This window comes from Vulpes lagopus, chromosome 21 (genome assembly GCF_018345385.1).
Source record: "Vulpes lagopus strain Blue_001 chromosome 21, ASM1834538v1, whole genome shotgun sequence".
Taxonomy (NCBI): Eukaryota; Metazoa; Chordata; class Mammalia; order Carnivora; family Canidae; genus Vulpes; species Vulpes lagopus.
Window position 1 is genome coordinate 44,174,165 of NC_054844.1, and position 21,382 is coordinate 44,195,546.

At 54.1% G+C, this 21,382-nt stretch overlaps 1 protein-coding gene across 3 annotated transcripts; it reads right to left on the reverse strand.

Moving 5' to 3' along the window:
• Positions 1-3,068: 3,068 nt before the first annotated feature.
• CALCOCO1 (calcium binding and coiled-coil domain 1) lies at positions 3,069-20,318 on the reverse strand. Of its 3 annotated transcripts, XM_041736498.1 has the most exons (16): positions 20,211-20,318; positions 17,943-18,122; positions 17,507-17,609; positions 16,526-16,716; positions 14,223-14,381; positions 13,305-13,453; positions 11,228-11,318; positions 8,772-8,927; positions 8,292-8,546; positions 7,709-7,834; positions 7,168-7,263; positions 6,728-6,836; positions 6,382-6,578; positions 5,899-6,005; positions 5,725-5,815; positions 4,702-5,647 (listed from the first exon to the last, which is right to left on the reverse strand). In XM_041736498.1, the coding sequence occupies exons 2-16, from the start codon at positions 18,096-18,098 to the stop codon at positions 5,564-5,566; spliced, it is 2,070 nt and encodes a 689-aa protein (XP_041592432.1). In that variant the 5' UTR covers positions 18,099-18,122; positions 20,211-20,318; the 3' UTR covers positions 4,702-5,563. The 3 variants fall into 3 exon arrangements, with proteins under 3 accessions (XP_041592431.1, XP_041592432.1, XP_041592433.1); XM_041736497.1 differs by lacking the exon at positions 5,725-5,815 and having other exon boundaries at positions 3,069-4,920; XM_041736499.1 differs by lacking the exon at positions 5,725-5,815.
• Positions 20,319-21,382: the final 1,064 nt, after the last annotated feature.

Here is a 21,382-nt window from a genome sequence, read left to right on the forward strand (position 1 = left end):
CCAGTCATGTTTTCCCTTCATGTGCTTCTCCACTCATATTATTTCTTTGGTGAATGGCATTACTGGTTATCTGGTCAATGAAACAAGAAACCTGGGATCAACCTGACTCCTGTTCACTTCCCATGTCTCATTATCACCAAGTCCCATTAATTTTGCGTCCTAAAGAGTTCTTGTCCCCTTGACACTGCTTCATCTGAGTGTTTGCCATTTTTGCCTGGGTTAAATGGTACAAGGGTTCCTAACTGGTTTCTCTGGACTTTCATGATCTGTCATAGGGCGTAAGCTCCGGAAGGGCAGGCAATGTGTTGTCCGGGCTGTTTCCCAGTGCCCAGAGCAGCACCCGGCACGTGGTAGCACCCAATGAATATTTGCTGAGCAGACGTCTGAGTATGTATCTCTCAGTCCATTTTCCCGGCCTCACCTCACACGGTGTGACCTTCACTCAGCGGCCCTACCTGAGTGTTTAGGTTTCTGAGCCAGTTATGACTTTCCACATTCTCTTCCTTGTCTCTTTAAGATTGAGCCTCGGGGCACCTGGGTGGCTCAGTTGGTTAAGAATCTACCTTCAGGGATCCCTGGGTGGCGCAGCGGTTTAGTGCCTGCCTTTGGCCCAGGGCGCGATCCTGGAGACCCGGGATCGAATCCCACGTCGGGCTCCCGGTGCGTGGAGCCTGCTTCTCCCTCTGCCTGTGTCTCTGCTTCTCTCTATGTGTGACTATCATAAATAATAATAAAAAAAATTAAAAAAAAAAAAAAGAATCTACCTTCAGCTTGTGCTATGATCCCGGGCTCCTGGGGTTGAGCCTGGTGTTGGGCCCCCTGCTCAGTGGGGAGGCTGCTTCTCCCTCGAACTCTCCCTCTATGCTCTCTCTCTCTCAGATAAATGAAAATCTTTTTATTTATTTATTTATTTATTTATTTATTTATTTATTATTTTTTATGATAGGCACACAGTGAGAGAGAGAGAGAGAGAGAGAGAGAGGCAGAGACACAGGCAGAGGGAGAAGCAGGCTCCATGCACCGGGAGCCCGACGTGGGATTTGATCCCAGATCTCCAGGATCGTGCCCTGGGCCAAAGGCAGGCACCAAACCGCTGCGCCACCCAGGGATCCCCCGATAAATGAAAATCTTAAACAAATAAATAAAAAAGATCGAGCATCTACATCGTCACCCATGGGCAGCTTTGTGTCCCCCAGCCCTGCTTAAGTATCCTTTCCCTGGGGTCCCATGGCCTGCTGTGCGGACCTCTAAAGCAGTGCTTATCTTGCCTTCTTGTTTTTATGGCTTTATGTTGACTAGAAGCTGCTCGAGGGCAGTTTTTGACTGTTTTGACAGGGTTTTTGACTGTTCCATCTCTATTCCCAGCACTGGACCCATAAAGAGCACTCCAGAAAGTTCTCTCAATTAGTGTATGACATGTCTCTGTCCCGGATGACACCACGTTTTCCTCTTTCAGGCTACACGGGGCACTTTAACAGTATTGGTAATTTTTTCTAAAGCTGGCTAATAAGTCCAATGATGTCCACGTTTGTTATCCTTTATCTCTTATACAAGGACATATATATCCTTTTGTATGTATGAGATATTTTATTAAAATAATCAAAACATTTATTTTTAGGGGGCGCCTGGGTGGCTCAGTGGTTGGCTGTGTGCCTTGGGCTCAGGGCGTGACCCCGGGGTCCTGGATCGAGTCCCACATCAGGAGCCCCGTGGGGAGCCTGCTTCTCCCTCTGCCTGTGTCTCTGCCTGTCTATGTCTTTCATGAATAAATAAATATCTTTAAAAAAACCCACTTTATTTTTGGAAGGACTGGCCCCATGTCCTGATCTCTGTACTGGACTTCAGGAACATGAGATGTGCAAACACAGAGCCGACCCTCCAGCTGCTTAGAGCTGCGAGAGAGGAAAGACTCCTAAGCGCGCTGTCGTGTTTTTATGAAGTGATGCGCAGGGCACCTCAGGGGGTGAGGGAGGGAAGTCCGGGAGGGCTTCGTGGAGGAGGCGTCCTCCGCGCTGTGGGGAAAGCGGGCGCCGAGGCGGGCCAGGATAGCGGAGGGCGTGGGAGACGCTGGGTGCGGAGGAAGCGAGAGTCCGCTGGTGAAGGCCCTGACCTGCGCCCTAGGGACCCGCGCCGCAGACCCGTGGGGTGACGGCAGCCGCGGGGTTCTGCGAGCCGGGAGGTGTTGGGGCGTCTCTGCCGCCCCAACTGACACCTCAGTTCCCGTTCGCCGCGCCGTGGGCCCCATCAGAGCCCGGGGTTTGGGGGTTTGGGCAGTCGCTGGAGGCGGGGGGTGCGGGGGCGAACCCATCCCAGGAGGGAGAGGAGCGGGACGGCCGCGGTGCCCCCGCCCCGGGGGAGTGGGAGAAAGGGCTCGCACTGCCCCCCCGACCCCCCCACCCCCACCCCCAGCGGCTCATTGCCCCGCCTGAGCCTGAGCCCGGCAAGGTGCTGGCTCCTGGGGGCGGGCGGGCGGGGGGGGGGGGGGCGGCTCTGGGGCGAAGGGCACACAGGAGAGCCGGAGCGCTGGGTACCTGCGCGGGGACCCGAGGGGCACCTGGGCGACTCCGTGGAGGGGGCCGTGCCGCGGGGGGAGGATGGGCCACGAGAGTGGGCGGCCAAGCCCTGGAGGAGGGAAGATGGGAGGCCGCAGCCCGTAGGGGTTTACCTGCGCCCTTCAGCGGCCTCGCCCCTGCCCGGGGCTCCTGCGGGGGCGCCCGGGCTCTGCGTGCCCCTTGCTGTCTCCCTTCCTCCCCTTTTGCTCTAGGGGCGACACCCTTCCAGAAGCCAGGATGCCTGGGTTCCAGATCCTTCCCTCCCCAGCCTTCCCCAGACATAAATCACAAGTGATTTCATTAAATGCACCTCCTGCGGGGGCTGTTGGCTCATAATTCCTCTCTGATTAACCCCCACTACCCCGGCAAGTTTATAGGCCAAGCGAGGGAGGGGCTCGGGGGAGGGACAAAGGAGGGGTGGGGGGAATCCCGGGCGGGTGATGGATGCCTCTGTCAGCCCAGCTCGTATTTATTAATAGTCTTAATACGGGAAGCAATAAAGGAAGAGAGGGATTCTATTAATTAAATCATTGTTATAATTAACTTTCATTAAAGGAGGATCAATAAAGAGGAGTTGAGATGGAGAGGGGAGAGATCCATTATCTCTAATTTCCTTGGAAGGGATTCAGGGACCGACATGGGGTTGCTAGGAGACAGAGACGGGAGGGAAGAAGGAAGGATGCAAGATGTCATCCAGGTGGGGCTGGAAAGGGGGGCTCAGGTGGGTGGAGAGAGGGGCCCTGAAGGGAGAGGAGGGTGGCTGGTGAGGGAGCTCCGGAGGCCGAGGGCCTGGTGAGCACGCGGGGCCTCAGGAGATGCCCCCGCGCAGGGTGTAGCCTGTGAGGCTGCTTCGAGGGGATGGATGCGCCTCTGTGACTGCGGAGCCGGTGTGCAGGCGGGCGGTGAGGAGGCACCGGGCGAGGGCGAGGCGGGTTGGGGAGGAAGGAGTAGGAGTAGGCCTTGGGCGGGCGCAGACCTTTCTGGGGCTCCTCAAAGGTGTGAACTACTCCTGGGAGTAGCGCCTGCCTCTGGCCCCGCCCGCCTCTGGCCCTGACCCGCTCTGTCCCCCCCCAGGCCTGAAGCTCCCAGCACGGGTCCATGGGGACCCAGGCCTGCTCCCCCTGCCACTGCAGTGTCCCCGAGCCGGACCCCCAGCCCGGAGCCCCAGCCGCAGCTGCGGAGCCCAGGCCCCAGGCAGGCAGGGCCAGGCCCCCCCTCGCTCCCTCCCCCTCTCCGCTCTAGGGGCCAGGGGCCCGGACCTTCCTTGCTCTAGTCACACCTCATGAGAAGAACACATTTTATTAGAATCGTTATACATATCATATAAATATATTTGTCCCAACTACCGACGGAGGGAGGGATCATGAAGGAAAGCTCTTATTGCTGTGGGGGAACCTGGAGAGGAAGGACTGAGAAATGGGGACACCTGGGACCGTTTGTTCCCCCCATCCCTCACAGAAGGCACAAATGCATTATTTCTTTCCATGTGAGGACACTGGGGGGAAGTGGCGGGGAGGGGCAGGAGACAGAATACAGAAAACCTCAAAATACAAAAGAAACCTCCAAACTTCATATCTAATGGTGTGGAAAAGGCCAGGGTGGGGTGCAGAAGGCAATGGGGTGGGAGTGGGGGGCGGGAGGCAGAGAGAACCACTGAAGCTCAGAACCGAGAGACCCCAAGAGTCCGTGGTGTCCGTGCTACTGCCTCCATGCAGGCCCCAGAGAAAACTCGGGTAAACCAACACAGACCCCAAATGAGAGAGGGTGGGGTGCCCCAGGAATTGGCTTTGGGGCATCAGAGTGTATGTGAGTGTGAGTGTGTGTGTGTACGTGGTGGTGGTGTGGTAGCTGGTGTCAGTGACAGAGCAACCAGGCCCAGGAGGGGCTGATCCTATTCCTCCTGGGGAGGGCCTCCTCCTAGTTCCTCCAAAACCGCTTTCAGGGGGTACAGTCAGCTGCTGCTTCCAGGAAGGGCCCCGCCTGGGCAACGAGCCTGGTGGGAGAGGATGAAGGCCAGAGCCCCAGATGAAAATGGTTCGGGAGCGGTTCTCAGGGACCAGAATGCCATGGAGCCCAGTGTGTCAGAAGAGGCGTGAGCCTAAGTGTATGTCTGTGCATGAGTGTGTGTGTGTGTGTGTGTGTGTGTGTGTCAGTGTATCTGTGGGTGTCCTGGGGTGGGGGTGGGTGAGATCACTCAAAGGTAAAGGGGTCCTGGGTGCTGAAAAAGAAGTGTCCATCCATGTGGTCCTCCAGGGCGTCCTTATCACTCTCGGCTGGGAAGCGCTCCTTACAAATAGGGCACTCCCTCCACGGGGGGGTGGCGGGGCCCCCAGTGCTGGCCTCTGACAAGGGACCCACTGCGAAGCCACTGCGGGAGACGGGGAAAGGAGCTGGTCAGGGCGCTGCAGTGCCCTCCTGCCCTGGGGACCGCGGGGAGGGGGGCCCACGCTCGGGGCTCCCAGGTCCCCTTCCTCGGGCAGCTCCCTGCTGGCTCTCCCCTGACCTCCCCAGCATCCTTCTCCCCACGCTCTCCTCTCTCCTCGGCCTCCTTCCCTAGTCCCTGCAGAGGCTGTGAGGCTCGGCCCATCCCCCACCCCTGCTCTCCTCCCTCCATCTCCGTCTGCTGCCTAATGAGGCTGAAAATGAGTCTGACATCGTCCTTCATCTTCCTGCTCCAGCTGAGAAGGATGACAGCATCACCCCCTCCCTGCCCTGAGCCCATCTCACTTCGAGGAAAGCTGGGGGCTACATGATAAAATCTCTCTCCCCCCTGCCTTCCCCTTTTGACCTGCGGAAGGAAAGGGAAGGCTGAGGGGGCCGTCTGATCCCTGAGCCCCCAGCCCCCGCCCCTGCATCACCCAGAGGGTCTCCCAGGGGAGCGAGGGAAGAGGGTCAGGGAAGAGGGACCTCTCAGGGCTGGCCAGATGGGACGCCGGATCCCAGGCTTCTCTGGGATCCCACCCCTCAGGGTATCAGGGTACCAGTCACCTCCCCTCCACCCCACATGGAGCCTAGGTACCTACCTGATGGCTGGGGAAGGGGGAGGGGCAGGAAAGAGGGGATGCAGGGCAATTTGGGCTCCACGGAAGATGGTGCTAGAACAACACAGAAGCCAGTTAAAGGCAGGGCCTCTGAGTGCATACGTGCGTTGGTAAGATGGGGGAGGAATTACCTGAAGGCACCTGGGCTTTGGAGTGGTGGGTGGTTTTCTGAGCCAACCATACCTAGGGCTCCTTTCCTTGGCTAGGGCCAAGAGCAGGGAGCTTGGGGGAAGGGCATGGCTGCCGTTCACCTGGATGCCCTTTCCACTGGCACCCCCCCCCCGCGACCCCCCTTTTGCGCTCACCTGGCCATGTCATAGAAGGCACTGCCCAGCTCAGGAAGCAGCAGATTGGCCTCCTCACCGCCACTCTGAACAGCTGCCATGAGGACTGACTTCTCATCTTCGGCCTCCTGGGCACCAGAGAGATAGGGTTGGGTTTGCGGGTAGTGAGCACCCCCAGATAGGGGAGCAGCCCCTGGGAGCCGGTGAGGGAGAGCAGTCTAGGCCCAGACAGCAGACAGTGGGCTCCAGTGGGAGTGAGGCCGGCAGGAGTTCTGACGCGGACCAGCGGGTGAGAAGGGAAGTGTGGGGAGCAGGGCCGGGCAGCCGTGAGCTCCCAGTTGGACAGGATCTGGGGGTGTTGTTCATGGGACAGCCTTGAAGGGAGGCCGAGCCTACCTCTCCCCCAGGGAGAAACAGAGCCCTGTATCTAGGCTGGGGCAGCCTGCTCCGGAGGAGGCCCCGCCGGCCCCCCACCTGCCCCCCCGCTGCCCCCACCCTGCTCACCGAGTCAGAGCTGGTGTCCTCGGCGGCCCCCGAGAGCTGCGGCGCCACCGGAGCCGGCTGGCTGACCACGACCCGGCCTGAAGCCTCTCGCGGCCCCGAGGGGGAGCCGCTGTCCCCGCGCTCGCAGAGGCCGTAGGAGGGGGGCCGCATGTCCTCCGGGGACTCATCCTCCGAGTCCGTCAGAGCCTCTGGGCAGCCTGGTGGTGAGGGGGGCAGGGAGCGCTCTGTTAGAGGCCGCTGGGCTGCCTCCCCGGCCAGGGGTACGCTCCCTAGACCCCCGCGGGGCCGCACCAGCTGTCCCTGGCAGGGAACGGGGTGGGGGGGCACAGAGGGAGGGGGTACAGACTCAGCCCTGCAGCCGCCTCCTCATCCTCTGTGGCGGTGCCCTCGCTCCACTTCTCGTCCGCCACCTTCTCCAGGCGGGCCTCCAGCTTCCTCATGTACTCAAGCAGCTCCTGGAGGGGGAGCAGAGAGGTGGGGGAGGCTGGGAGGGTGCCCACCCCGCGGCCCCGCCGCCCTCCCTTGCACCCAAGAGGAACTCTGCCCTTCACGATCAGACGCCTTCCTCAGAGTGGGGGGCCGCTCAAAGCAGAGCCTCACTCCTGCCCCCCAGGAGCCCCCCTATGGCCCTGCATCCCTCCTTCCCTGGCAGTCCTCCCCTGTCCACGAGAGGAGCCTCTGGGCCCCACACAGCCCTCCGTGTCTAAGCCGAGAGACACAAGGTCCGGAGCCCCCAGCCTCAGGCCCTCCCTTCCGGCATCTGGGAGTCCAGGCCCAGGCTCTCACCTGCTTCTCCTCCTGCAGCTGCTCCTTTTCCTTCTGGAGCACGCGCAGGGCTGACCGCAGCTCCGTCAGTTCCCGCTTGCTCTCTGACAACTGCACCTGGGGGCACGGGGAGCCTCGAATCACCCCTAAGCACCCAGGCTCTGCGACCTGGGCTGGCCAACCTGGAGCCACGTTCCCCTGTGCCTGCGTGCCCCTCCCGCCCCGACACACAGGGGGAGCCCCGAAGGCATCTCCTTCCAGGAGTCCCTGGTCTTGGTCACAGGAGACGGTCGCCTGAGTCCCAGGCTCTGCCCCTTGAGTGTGGGCCTGGACGCTGGTCGTAGCAGGGACACTACAATTCTCCTGAGGCCCAGAATATGTCTTGAGGACAGAAAGGGACATCGTACGTTTCAAACCAACGAGCTGTGGGCCCTGTGCAGCGAAGATGCCACCCCGCACGGAAGTGAGCACCTGGCACTGCCGAGCCCACGCCCAAGGCAGCACCGGGACTGGCTGCCGCAGGAAGCTGCAGGACGTGACTACGGGTGGCTGCGAGCCTCACCAGGCTGGAATCCTTTTCCCGGGCCAGTTCTGTCTTGAACACTTGGTTCTGGGTCTTCTCCTCCTGAACTGCCTTTTCCAGTCGAAGTATCTCCGCGCTCAGCTTCAGGATTTTGTCTTTCTCTGCCTGCCACACGGCCGAAAAGGAACACGGGAGGGGAAAGGGGAAAGAGACACTACTGGCAACAGCACCTTCCTCGCTGTGTCCCTTCCTTTATTTAAGTGAATATTTTGGGAGCAGTATCCCATCTTGGCTTCCTCATTCCCTGTGGTCTCAATGAAGGAAGGGACACGCCAGCAAGGTGCCTTGCCGACCTGGAACGGGCATTACAGACAGGGGCCCGGGGCCACGGGCAGTAAATGTTTCTGAACCAGACGGTAACCAAGGAAGGTGCTACAAGGATGAGGACTGGGACACCTACTCAGGGACAGGTCGTCCCTGGACAGTGAACTGTATCTCCCTCAGAGCCCCGCCTCCAACCCCTGAGTCCTCCCAGGTCCTCATTCCTCTCTGCCCGCCCAGGGCATCTGGCCACATGGAGGTGGGGCGGCGGCCGCGAGCTCCCAGGTCCCCATCCCTCTACCTCCACGCTCTGCAGCAGCCCGGCCCGCTCCTTGCTCCACTGGCTTTTTTCCTCCTTCAGATGCAGGCTGAGCTCAGCCAGCCGGCCACTGACTCCAGCCACCTCGAGGCGGCTGCGGTGGAGCTCGGCCATGGTGCGGTCCCTGGCTCCCGCTGCGCTGGCCAGCTCCTCCCCAAGGAGGGCGGCTTTCTGCTGACTCGAGGCTGCAAGCTCCTGGGCTCCTCGAAGTTGCTCCTTCAGGGGCTCCAGCTCAGCCTCAGAAGAAAGGGGGAGATGGAGATTAGGGCTCCCCGAGAGCTCCCAGTGAATCCTGATCTCCTGAGCCAGGAAGGTGAGCAGGCTCCGTGCCACCTGCCACCGCATCAGGACTCAAGGTGTGCGCTGTTCAGCCTATAGCCTTGTCTTTCCCCCAGACCTTTCTGCAGCCAGCCCTGGGAACTTCCCCTACTTCCTATGGCCTAGGAAGGGAGAGGCACTCACCACACGCTGCTGGGCCTGGCCTAGGGTGTCCTTCATCTGGGCCACCTTGTCCTTCAGCCGCTGGGCCTGAGCACCCTGTTCCTCCTGCCGGCCCTTTGCTTCCTGCAGCTCCAAATTTAAGCGATGGTTTTCTTGTTGTGCCATCTGGAGCTCAGCCTGATGGAGGCGGTAAACAGGTAAGGAAAGTGGTACATGCATCTGGGGTGGCTGGACAGGGTGATCCACTGTGATGAGAGAGGTCAAGGTTCTGCTTCCCAGACTTAACACAAACTCAAGCACTCAGCTCTGGTCAGCCCTTCTTGGGGCCTCTGCTCACAGCCGCTCAGTCCTGAACGCCCAGTCTCTGGCTCCCAACACAGAGCGGCATCACAGCCGGGGCAGGGTCTTATATGGATCTAGGTATCCCATGTACCACTGCTGCTTCTCTGTTCTTCCTTTTATTTTTTTTTTAAGATTTTATTTATTTGAGGGAGAGACGGAGATAGAGTGAGCGGGGAGGAGAGGAAGAAGCAGACTCCGCGCTGAGCAGTCCCCGACCCGGGCTCGATCCCAGGACTCTAGGATCAGGACCTGAGCTGAACGCAGATGCTCAACCTACTGTCCCACCCAGGAGCCCCTCTGTTCTTCCTTTTAGATCAAAACTCAGTCTGGATATCCCCCAAGGCCCTTGAACTCAGCATATTCCACCTCCCGCTCCACTCCTTTCCACTCTCACTCCGCCCGTGGTACCGACTACTCTCCCAGTCGCTCCAGCTGGATCTGCCGGTGCCATGGCTGCTGGGCTCCGTCCTTTCCCTAGTGACCCACGGAAAGCCTTCTGCGTGTCCATCCTCCACCTCGTTCACAGCCGTCTTTTTTTCCCCTATCACTGCAACTGTATGAGCTCAGGCTCTGGCCATTTCTTACTTGGATTATTGAATAATCTCATCTCATACCCAGTTCATCTCCCACAAGGAAATCACATGAATCTTAAGTACACGTCGCCCTCCTGAAAATCACTGATGCCTCTCACTGCTTACAGGACACAGACTAAACTCCAGGTCCTCTCCAATCTGACCTAGGCCTTCTTGCAAACTCTTCACCCACACGTTCAATTGCTCTGAGTGTTCTGGGCTCTCAGCCTTTGCTCACGTCTTTCTGTTTCCAGAACAGCCTCCCTCTCATTTCTGTCTACTCAAATTCTCCTTACTCCTTATTGCTGAACAAATGGTTTTTAAATAATTTTCCACGGAAACCTAGGGTTTGGAAGAAGCCATTTAGAGGCTCTGTGAGTATGTGATTTGAATTTCTTCTAAATTATTTAAAAAACACATGAAAACAGCACACAAACTCACAAGTTAACAGTCCTAATCCACTGACACGTGCTTCTAGGTTAATTTATTTTTGTGCAAACCTCAGAATGAAGTCTCTATCGGATCTTCTGTTGAACTGAACAGCACACTGAGATGGCCAGGTGCACAGTTCAACAATGGCTGTCATTTGCTCCTAGGGCATGTGAGACTCAGTGTTCTCAGTACTGCACAACCAAAACACAATGCACACGTATATTAGTGGCTGAGGCTGACTATCACCTATAACCTCTGATTTCAAGGTTTGGCATGCATCAGGATTACCTGATTACTTTTCTTACAAGTCAACATTGAATATTTGAATTTATAAAAAAATAAATTTATAGTAATAAAATACTGCTTTTATCTATTTTTTAAAAGATTTATTCATGAGAGACACCCAGAGAAAGGCAGAGACTTAGGCAGAGGGAGAAGCAGGGAATCCATCCCTGTACCTGGGATTGCACCCTGAGCCAAACGCAGACACTCAACCACTGAGCCACCCAGGCGTCTCTGCTTTTTCAGTGAGGTTCCACATAAGATGGAAAACTTTACTGGGGGCGGGGGGGTGGGAAGGAAAGCTAAAACCATTAGAAAATACGAGGATAGTTTATTCCCCCCTTTTTCTTTCTCTCTTTTTTTTTTTTTTAAAGTAAGCTCTATGCTCAAAGTAGGGCTTGAACTCACGACCCTGAGATCAGGAATCCTATGCTCTACTGACTGAGCCAGCCAGGCAACCCCGTGCCCTTCCTTTTAAAAGCCCTAATGACCCTAAAAAGATGTGCTTGCACCCATTCACTTACTTTATTTCTAGGCTCCATGCCCAATGTGGAGCCCATCGTGGGACTTGAACTCTTGACCCTAAGATCAAGACCTGAGCAGAGCTCACGAGTCAGACGCTGACCCACTGAGCCGCCGGGTGCCCCCCACCATAACACTTGATTATTCTTCCCTGGCGATGCTTGGCATGTTCCGCTTGGACTCATCCCGATTTGGGTATACATTTTATGTTTCTAGGAGAGGGCACACGATGTTCTCTACATTTTTACCCCCTTTGGTGCCCGGCACTCAGGACTTAATAAACGCTGGATGAACAATTCAGAAAGCAAACCAACTGGGAGCCCTTACCTCACTTTGCTCCTTGTCTGCTTGCACTTCTTTCAGTTGCCCGAGGAGCTTCTCTTGTTCCCGCGTTAGGGCCTTCACCGTGTCCCTCACCCTGTGTGTGGGGAGAGGGAATGTCAGCCGACTGGTCACCAGAGAAGACATGATGCGGACTTCGGTCTCGAGCTCTTCTACTGGTGCTCCTGTAGGCCCTGACCTCCACCTGTCTTTGAGGTGTTCAAATTCCCAGATCAGGGTGATCTCGTTTTAAGCCCCAAGTACCCAAGGTTCCTGGTTCTAGAGCACAATCTAGAAATAAACCTTTTCTTTACTCTTTATGTATCACTTTAAGGAAGGTTCTGCTGATGGTTTCCTAGTTGTTTTCATTCAATCAAGAGACCAGAATCCGGTCTTTTTTTAGACAAGGGACAGCTGTGATTGATTACGAACTTTGGCTCTAAATCAGAAGTTGGCAGACTTTTTCTGTAAAGGGCCTGACAGTAAATACTTCGGCCTTTGCAGGCCAGGAGGATTCTGTGGCAACTACTCAACTCTGCCACTGTGGTGTGAAAGCAGCCACAGACATCATGTGCATGAGCAGCATGGCTGTTCCAATAAAACTTTATTTATGAACACCAGAGTTTGAATTTCGTACAATTTTTACATCACAAAATAGGTTTCTTCTTTCGTTTTTTAACCATTAATTGTCAAAATCATTCTCACCTCGCGGGCTGTACAAAAACAGGTGGCAAGGTTAGATCTGGCACACAGGCTGGGGTTTACTGACCCCTGGTCTAGACAGTCCCTAATCTTTTCCAGATGCTCAGTCTGATGCCTGCTTTTCTATTCCATGATTTAGAACCTAGACATTTATTATCTCCCTAGGGCAAGACTATCATATTCTGCACTGAAGAAGTCTCAGGGAGTAACTCATGTTTTACTCTGGCCCTTGGATAATATGCCTCTTCAAGGAGTTAAAAAAAATACATAAAATCCACCGGCGCTGAATGCAGAGACTTAATTGTGTGATTCGAAGAAAGAACTAGCACAGTGTTCCTGGTGAAACTTTGGAGGACAGGCATGGGAAGTGGTCAATATTCGTGCTGTTTGGTAGAAATAATAGTTGTCTCGTAGAAGAAAGAAATTCATTCTGTGTGGCTCCAGAGGTCTAAACGAGGGCCAGTGGAGGAAAGTCAGAGGAGGGAGTTACAGGAAGGAAAGTTTGGTTCAATCCAAGAGACATGATGGCAGCTGATACTGAAAGAGGCTGCCTTCTGCAGTAGTGATCCCCTCAGGTACCTTATATTCCTCCCAGCGCTCACATTTATGACTTACACCTTTTTCCAAAGGAGAGATCCCATAACATTCCTGGATCACCAGTTCAAACGTTCCCTAACAGTGAGAATGGAGTCTAATAATCTTCTTTTAAGTTCATTTTTACTTTTTATTGTTTTTTAACACAGCTCTTTTATGAAGATTTTTATTTATTTATTTATTAAGAGAAAGAGAAAGAAAGTGCATGGGCACATGCTCGAGTGGGGGGGAAGGGCGGAGGGAGAGTCTCAAGCAGACTCCATGCTGGGCGCCGAGCCTCACGCAGGGCAGGCTCTAACTCATGACCCTGAGGTGAAATCAAGAGTCAGGCACTGAGCCACCCAGGTGCCCCTTCTTTTTGTTTTTTAAGATTTTTTAAGTAATCTCTATACCCAACGTGGGGCTCAAACTTACAACCCCAAGATCAAGAGTCACCCGCTCTACTGACTGAGCCAGCCGGGTGCCCCTCTAATCTCCTCTGCTGCAGTAAAATCTGACATCCATCCTCTCTCGTGTTGACTGTTGTATCCATTCTCTTCTTCCAAATCCTCCACTCTGAGCTCCTGCTTAGCCTCTGCCATACCGAAAATAGTAACTCTGATTACTTCTGAAGGTGAGGAATACAAAACAAGCTTAGGAAAAATGGGAGAGAGCTAGGCAGGAAAAGATTTCCCCAGGGGGGTGGATAACCACAGGAGACAGAGAGCAGGGGTCTGAAACAAGAGGCTGGAGTCTGGGGGCGATGGAAAGTGAAAGGAAGTAATGGGGGCAGAGGAGGTCCGCTCACCTGTCCAACTCCACCTCCTTTGTCAGCACTTTCTCACTGATGGTCTGGATGTCATCTTCCAGCTCCAGGATGCGTGCCACATGGTCTCCCTGTTGTCGGCTCAGGACGTCCCTCTCTTCTATGAGCTCCCCGTGGGACCGGGAGAGCCCCTGCAATTAAGGTTACCCCAGAAGAATGAAGCTGACACCTCTCAAAGAACAGAACAAGGGCTTAGGAGGAGCATACCAGAATTTGAGTGTCCTTCACCCCCCTATCCTGTCTCCTTCCTTGAGAAAGAAACTGCAAGGGGACATTCCCTTGCTGGTGAATACGGCCACCTCCACCCTACCTCAGCACTCCTGTGTGCGAAGAACTGAGTCTAATTACATGACTTTTGCAAGGTGTCCCCTGGCACTTCAAGTTTAATCCCACTCGTTACTCCTTAAAGCTATCTTAAAGATTTTATTTATTTGGGCAGCCCCGGTGGCGCAGCGGTTTAGCGCCGCCTGCAGCCCGGGGCGTGATCCTGGAGACCCGGGATCGAGTCCCGCATGGGGCTCCCTGCATGGTGCCTGCTTCTCCGCCTCTCTCTCTCTAGCTGTGTCTCTATGAATAAATAAATTAAAAAAAAGATTTTATTTATTTATCCATGAGAGACATAGAGAGAGAGAGAGGCAGAGACACAGGCAGAGGGAGAAGCAGGCTTCCTGCTGGGGGAGGCTGATGTGGGTCTCCATCCCAGGACCCTGGGGTCACGACCTGAGCCAAAGGCAGACGTTCAACCACTGAGCCATCCAGGTGCCCCTCCTTATTTTTTGATGCCAGAACCACCTTAAAAACCGACTCATGTCTCTCCTCTCCCATCTTTACTGGGTTCAGATTTTGGACCCCGGGTGACAGCCAAGCCCTGCTCTCCCCTCCCCCCGGCCCAACTCCCACCTTGTACTGCTCCCTGAGCTCCGCGTGCTCCTGCCTGGCAGTCGCCAGAGCCATCTCGAGATCCTGTACTTGATTCCTCAGCTCCGTCACCTGTCCCTCTAGCTGCAGCTTCAGCTGCATCAGGTCATTCCTCTCTTGCTGGCTCTCGTCCAGCTGGTTCTACAGGGGGTGGGATGAAGGGGTGTTTGTGTTTGTGAAGGTCCCGGCCCTGTCACTCTGCAGATGCATAGACATTTGGGGCTGGAAGTTATACCAGTAGGAGCTATAAAGAGGTGAGCAAGGGGAGGCTCTGTGTGTTACTGAATCCTGCCCACCACTGGGCAGACACACCAGCTCCTGACACCCTTGGAAGAAGTCTCTCTCAATCCATGCAGACAAAAGGGATGGGTCCCTGAATCTTACCATATCTATTCCCGAACCACACAGATGTAGGTTTAGTTTTTACTAGCTGTGTCACTTTGAACGAGTTACTTAACTTCTCTGAGTCTCTGTCCTCATTTGTAAAGTGATTTCTTAGCCTAGACTGTTGAAAGGTGATTGTGATAAGAATAACGAATGTAAAAACAGAACACAGAAGACATCCAGCTGGCCAACAGTCACATGAAAAGATGCTCAACATCATCATCAGGGAAATGCAAATCAAAACCACAATGAGCTATCACCTCACAGCTGTCAGAAAGGCTAAAATAAAAAACACAAGATACAAGTGTTGATGAGGATGTGGACCAATAGGAACCCCTGCACTGCTGGTGGGAACGCAAACTGGTGCCGCCACTGTGGAAAATGCTACGGAGGCTCCTGAGAAAGTCAAAAATAGAACTACTCTAACCATCCAGTAACTGCATTCCTAAGCATTTACCCCAAAAGTATGAAAACACTAATTCAAAGGGATATATGCACCCCGACGTTTACAGCAGCATCAGCTACAATAGCCAAACTATGGAAGCAGCCCAAGTGTCCACCGACCGATGAACAGATAAAGATGAGGCGTACAGACACACCACACTCTTGCTCAGCCGTAAGGAAGAATGAGATCCTGCCATTTGTAACATGGATGGAGCTGGACGGTTTAATGCTAAGTCAGAGAGAGAGACAAATACCATAGGATTTCACTCATGTGGAATTTAAGACAAACGAGCACGGGAAAAAAAGAGAGAAAAACTGCTGGTTACCGGAGGGGAGGTGGGTGGAGGGATGGGGGGATAGGTGAAGGGGATGAAGAGTACACTTGTCATGATGAGCACCGAGCAGTAAGACGTGAAACTGCTGAATCACTGTTTTGTGCACCTGAAACTAATATAACACCGTCTGTTAACTAGAATTAAAAAAAAAAAAAAAAAACAGAAGCTGGGGTAGGAGCTCACACAATGTCCGGCTTATGTAAGACAGAAACATCTTCCTACTCTTGCGTTGATTCCACGTGTTTAGAGGGTTCAAGAAGCAAGAATTTACTTAAATCACAGACGAGCTGCCCCTTCTCACCCCCTGGGCCTTCCTCAAGTCTGCCCTCTGGTCTGGGGGGTGTACTTCCTCCCCACCCATACCTGTCCTTTCTCTTCAGGAAGGCCTTGCTGACATCTGCCCTCATCCTAATTCTCCTCTATTGGGTCCATTTGGTCCAACGGGAAAGGAATATAAGCCACGTGCAGAGCTTTAAATTTTCTAGTAGGTACTTCACACAAGTCACAAGCAACAGGTGAAATTCACTTTAATGATGTTTCGTCTAACCCAGTCTATCCGAATTGATCATTTCAACGTGGAATCAATATTAAAAAAAAAAGAGATCTTTTACTTTTTTTTAATACTAAGTCTCCAAAATCCTTTGTGTCTGTCACCCAGGTAGGACAGCTCAATTTGGACCAGTCACATTTCAAGTGCTCAAGAGCCCCCAGGACTGCACTGTGCACGTCTGGGGCCCTACTATCTGCCTCGTTCCTCACCTGCCCTGGAAGTGGGTCTCACTCTCCCCTCCCTCTGGGCATTCCCTCCCCTAGAGTGGCCTCCCTCCACCCTTTAGATCTTCCTCTAGGGCCTAGGAGAGGACGTGGCACTTGGGAGGAATGCTCGAAAAGTACTTATGAAATCTTGAGTGACACTGGCCTGTGGGCGGCTTGCTTGCTTTCCTGCCCTACGTGTTTGTGTCTATGTTAGATTGAGACTTTCTTCATGGCAAGATTGTGTAACTCCCAGTGAGGTCTTCGGTTGAGGCCACAGCCCAGGGGAGGGTGAAGCAGAAAAGGGTCCCTCGCCCTGCGACCCTCCCACTCTCCTTCCCAGGAGCAGCTCTGTTGTTCCGTTCTCACCTGCAGCACAGTGGCCTTGGGGACAACCAGCAGGATGTCAGAGCCTCCATCGGTCTCCTCCAGGGTCACCAGCTCATCCATGGGCCTTGGCTCTCGGAACTGGAAAGGGGGACTCTGCCCACACACCCGGCCCTGGCGGTTCACGTACCGGAACTGGTAGAGCTGGGCTCCGGGTTTGGGCAGGTAACTGGCTGTGCGAAGAGGAATGAACCCGGGACCCCACCATGATCCCAGGCCCTCAATGCTTGGCAGGTCCCCCTTCCCCTGGATGCGTCTTATCGCCCACTGTCCTTCGCGCCAGCCCCTCGTTTCCTGTTCCACAGACCGGTTTCTTTCCACCTCCCACGGGCCATTTCCATTTCCTGGGATATTCTTCTCCCTCCTTTCTGCCTTCCTGTCCTTTCCTTCTTTCCCAAACCTACCCTCCTCAATAACAAAAATAATACTGATGATGATAATGATGATGCGAGTTACCTCTTACTGAGTGCCCACCCTGTACCAGGCACTATGCTCTTTACCTGTGTCATTTTAAACCTTCATATTGTACCTATAAGCCATAGATCCCCTTTTACTGTTGAAATAACAGACACAGAGAGATTAGGTAATTTGTCCAAGGTCAAACAGCTTTTAAGTATTAGAGCTGACCTTTGACCCCAGGTCTTTCGGAATCTAATGACCACCTTCTCAATCTATGACCCCACCTTTCCCCCTTTCCTACACCCAGTTCCCTAAGAGGACTTCCTTTTTTTTTTTTTTTTTTTTGTAGGAGGCAGGATTAGTGGCCTTCCTTCCATCCTTGAGTCCCTGATTCTATAATAATCCCATGATTCCATGTCTGCTGAGCCCTATTGGATATAATTCTTATTTGCACTTATTTTTCTTTGTCATCAGTACCTAACCTTTGTTTCTGAGCCCACTATCCTGCTCTAAACCTCTATCCCCCTGGCTCTTCCATCCTGGACCTTCCATCTTCCCTTGTACCTTGGAACTGGACACTGGCGTGGACAGGAGACCCGTCAGCTGCACTCTCCGGCACTGAAGACCAGACAAACGTGTGGTAATCCCGAACACAGGCAGCCTCCACCTGTGAAGGCCCAGGGTGGGAGAGGGGGATGGTGATAGAACTACAGGCTACGTACGGATGGCAGAAAGGACTGAGGGATTGAACAGGGGACAGGATGCTGTTACAGGGGCAAGGAGGTTAAGAGACAGGGAAAGTAGAGGGATACCCTGTGGCAGGAGAGAGCAAGGCCAAGATGGGGAGATGAGCTTTGCTTACACAGATGGCCTCTGTTCCTTGTAACAGCTTTTCCCTTCTCTATCAACATGAGGTTGAAAATCCAAGGACTAAGTCATTCCCCTTATTCCAACCAACCCATGGCCCATAAATCTGAGCCAAAAGGGGTTTCAGGGATACCTTGAAGATGCCAATCCAGTCGCTGGCACTGGGCACGGTGCCTGGGGGAAGGGTATAGTGACATTCCACCTTGGTGTTGGGGATGTAGGTCCGTGCTACATTCAAAAAGTTGACTCCACCTCGGGAAGGTGCCCGGCTTAGTGATGATTCTTCCATCCTGCCCTCAAGCTATTTGCCCTCCTACAGAAGAAAGTGTTAATATCCTGAAGATCTCTCCAATCCATCTCTTCTTCCCCACAGCTCCATTCCCACCCACTCACAGCTCCTCCCACTACACCTGGAGATGAAGGCATATCTCGTTTCCAGTCCCTGAGGAGGTATCATTTTTAGTCTCCAGAACATAGGTCTGACCTTCTGAGTCAGTCTCCATGCTGTCTCACGCTGCACCTTTGACTGATCGCAGTATCCCAGGCTCTGCCCCCCAAGTCCCTCCTTTTCCACCTTTTAACATCCTGACCATTCCAAATTCTTCAGATCCCACCTCCCCATCTCAGCCCCCATATCTTTTGGCTCTTGGATTCAAAATTCAACTGAGGTGTGGGGCCCCCTCATTTTGAGTGGGTCTCCTTGCCCACTCCCACCATACCCTGGATGACTTATGACCCCTGAAAAACCACCTAAATCCCCCCCTAAAATAATGACTGAGCCTTTAGAGCTGGGAAACGGCTGGACTAGCCCAATCCTCAGGCCCTGGAGGTCTCAGTTCTCTCCTCCCGGAGTTGTCTACCCTCATGAATTTGAAAAAAAAAAAAAAAAAAAAGCTTCTGGTCTCATTCAGGAGACAAAGGGAAAGGGAGGATATGGGGGAAGACAGGTTTTGTCTCTCCACTTTGTTACTCCAGGAAGTCAAGAATTCTGGAGGCGGCTGCTTCAAGGGTGGAGCTGAAACACTCAGCAGGAACGTGGTGGTGCGGGGAGATGGAATGTGGGAGCCTGGAGCCAGGAAAGCCCCACTCCCGGGGAGGGGATAGACTGGAAAGTGGGAAGTAAGGGCCCTGGAGAAGGGGAAATATATATTTGATGTTGAGAGGAGGGAGAGATAATGTAAAAAGAACCTAACGTTCTTTTGTTTAGGTCTTGCCGGGAGCAGAACTAAACACCTGCTGCTTTGGCTGTGTTAACCCAGCTGTAGTATTTTCCTTCCCATTTTCTCCCTGCCCGCTTCAGCCTCGATGCTAAGTGCCTGGATGGGGAGTTGGAGGCATCCTGTGAGATGGGACTGGGGGGAAGTGGTGTCCCCAATTGGGTGGGAACTGTGGAGATGGAGTGAGACACAACGACAATAATCAACAGAACTGCTCAGCCTAAGGCTGTGAGATGGCCCTCGTCAGCGCTCCGGTCCAGCCCACTCATCTTCATCCTATGCCAACCGCAGAGGACGGCGTCCAATCAGCCATGGCCACTAGTCAGGTGCACACCCCTAAACATCACAAACCCACGGCGGGGGCTTTAAAAAACAACAGAAATTCAGTAGAGAAGGAAAGGTGAGCCAGTTCTCCAAAAAAGAAGCAACTTCTCCCTCCAAAATATGGATTGGATGCAGGACAAGAGGTGGCTTTTTTTTTTTTTTTTTGGCTTTGGGGTTTCAGCTCCGAAAAATCCCCCAGCTAAAAATCAGCCCGCGTTTTCTCCAAATACAATTCTTCTGGCCTTCTAAGTGAAGATGAGTTGTCCCCAAAGATCTAAGCCTGGGGAACCTCCAATATGCCCCACAAATAAAATCCGGAGCAGCTGGAAACATTCATCGTCCCGAAACAAAGCTCTGGGCGCCTAAAGTGTATGTGTGCAGCTCGACTCCAATGTTCGCGGGGGAGGGGAGAGTCCCATCACCCCCAACTCTGTAGGGCTCCAGAGTTCCTAACGACCTACCACTTGGAAGGTCCCCCCCCGGGATTCAGCGTAGTAAAGGCCTCTGGCTTGGGGCGGGAGGGTCAGGAGAAAGGGAAGGTTTGTGAGGGTCGAGTCTTGCCGGGGAGAGAATGAGTAAATATTTCAGCTTCTCCCAAATACTTTAAGCGTAACAAGCTTTATAGAGGAGGCCGAGGGAGCGGTGCGAACAGGGAGGGCGCACCCTCCCGGTCGCGGCCCCCGGAGACCCCAAACTTCCAACAGTAGCGGTCGGCTTCTCCAGTACGCAAAGTGTTAAAACCCAAACGCTCCTCCACCTCCCTCTACGGTTCCCTTAGGTTATCCTTTCGCACACTGGAAAGTGGGGTGACCCCCCCCGCCCCGCATTAGATCGCCCCCAAATTAGGCCAAGTTTCTTACCCACACACGGATCAGCTGTTCCCTCACCTTCCACCAACAACAAAAACAGCACTCCGACTCTCGGAGGGGAGGGAGGCGGGTGGACGCGGGGGCTTCTGGGGCTTGTGGTTCCTCCGCGCCCCTTTACCCGCGCGCCGGCCTGGATCTGGGACTACACATCCCAGGAAGCTGTGCGCGAGGAGGGCGGAGCAGAGGGCGGCCGTGGCGGCGGCTTCCTCACGGCATCTTGGGAGGTGTAGTTCTCGCTTCCGGGACTGTAAACGAGGGTGTGGCCCCCGAAGGACTTCACGCCCCAGGATTCCTTGGGAGGGGGCGGTCTGTGTTAGCGGGGACGGAGGGTTTGTAACGTGCGTGGTGGGTGGGCTGGTGGGCGGGGCTAGGGTCCTAACGCCCCCTGCGTAATGCCTGCTGCGGGGCTGGACCCGTGGCGTTGCAGCCTGCTGTTTGCTTTTGGGAGCGGGCGTGGGGTGGCTGGTGGTGCTACTTACAGTCTGTAGAGGAAGACACTAAAGCCCCCGATATTTAAGGAACCAGTCTAAAAGCATCCAAGCTCCACGAAGCTAGAACTCCCGTGCACGACTCCCGATTGCGGTGCTCTTGCCACCGCATCGCAGCTAATCTGCTGTTTAGGGACGCGAACAACTGGCTGGGGGGGGGGGGGCAGTTTCTTCTTTGCTCCAACCTCAGCAGCAGCCCCTGTGAACACTGTGCCTTGCACCACTATATGCCCCCCCCCATCTTGAGGGTCTCCGTGTCAGGGGCCTGCCAATATTCATACACCTGGCCTGGCCTCTCCTCAAGTGGCCTGTAGGTCTAGGAAGAGGGCCCACTGCCTGAGGTGGTGTTGGCGGGGGAGGGGGGGCGCGTGGGGAGGTGAAGAAAGAATGAGGCCGAAAGGGGAGCCTGACACAATTCAGGATTGGTCAGAACTCACAAACAAGCCACTTAGAGCCCAAGCCTTTTAAGTGGCTTAAATGAATTAGGATGACAATACATGTTATTGTTCCTGTTTCTATTTAGGAGGGGTAAGAGACTCACACTCCTCCCACAACCTAAGTCAAGTTAAAGGCTTGGGCATCCTCCTGCCTCCCCCTTCCTGGACCCCCCAGGACCTTCCAGGTAGTCTGAGGCCTTCCAAATGATCTCTCTCCTTGTCTCTGCATTAAGGGATT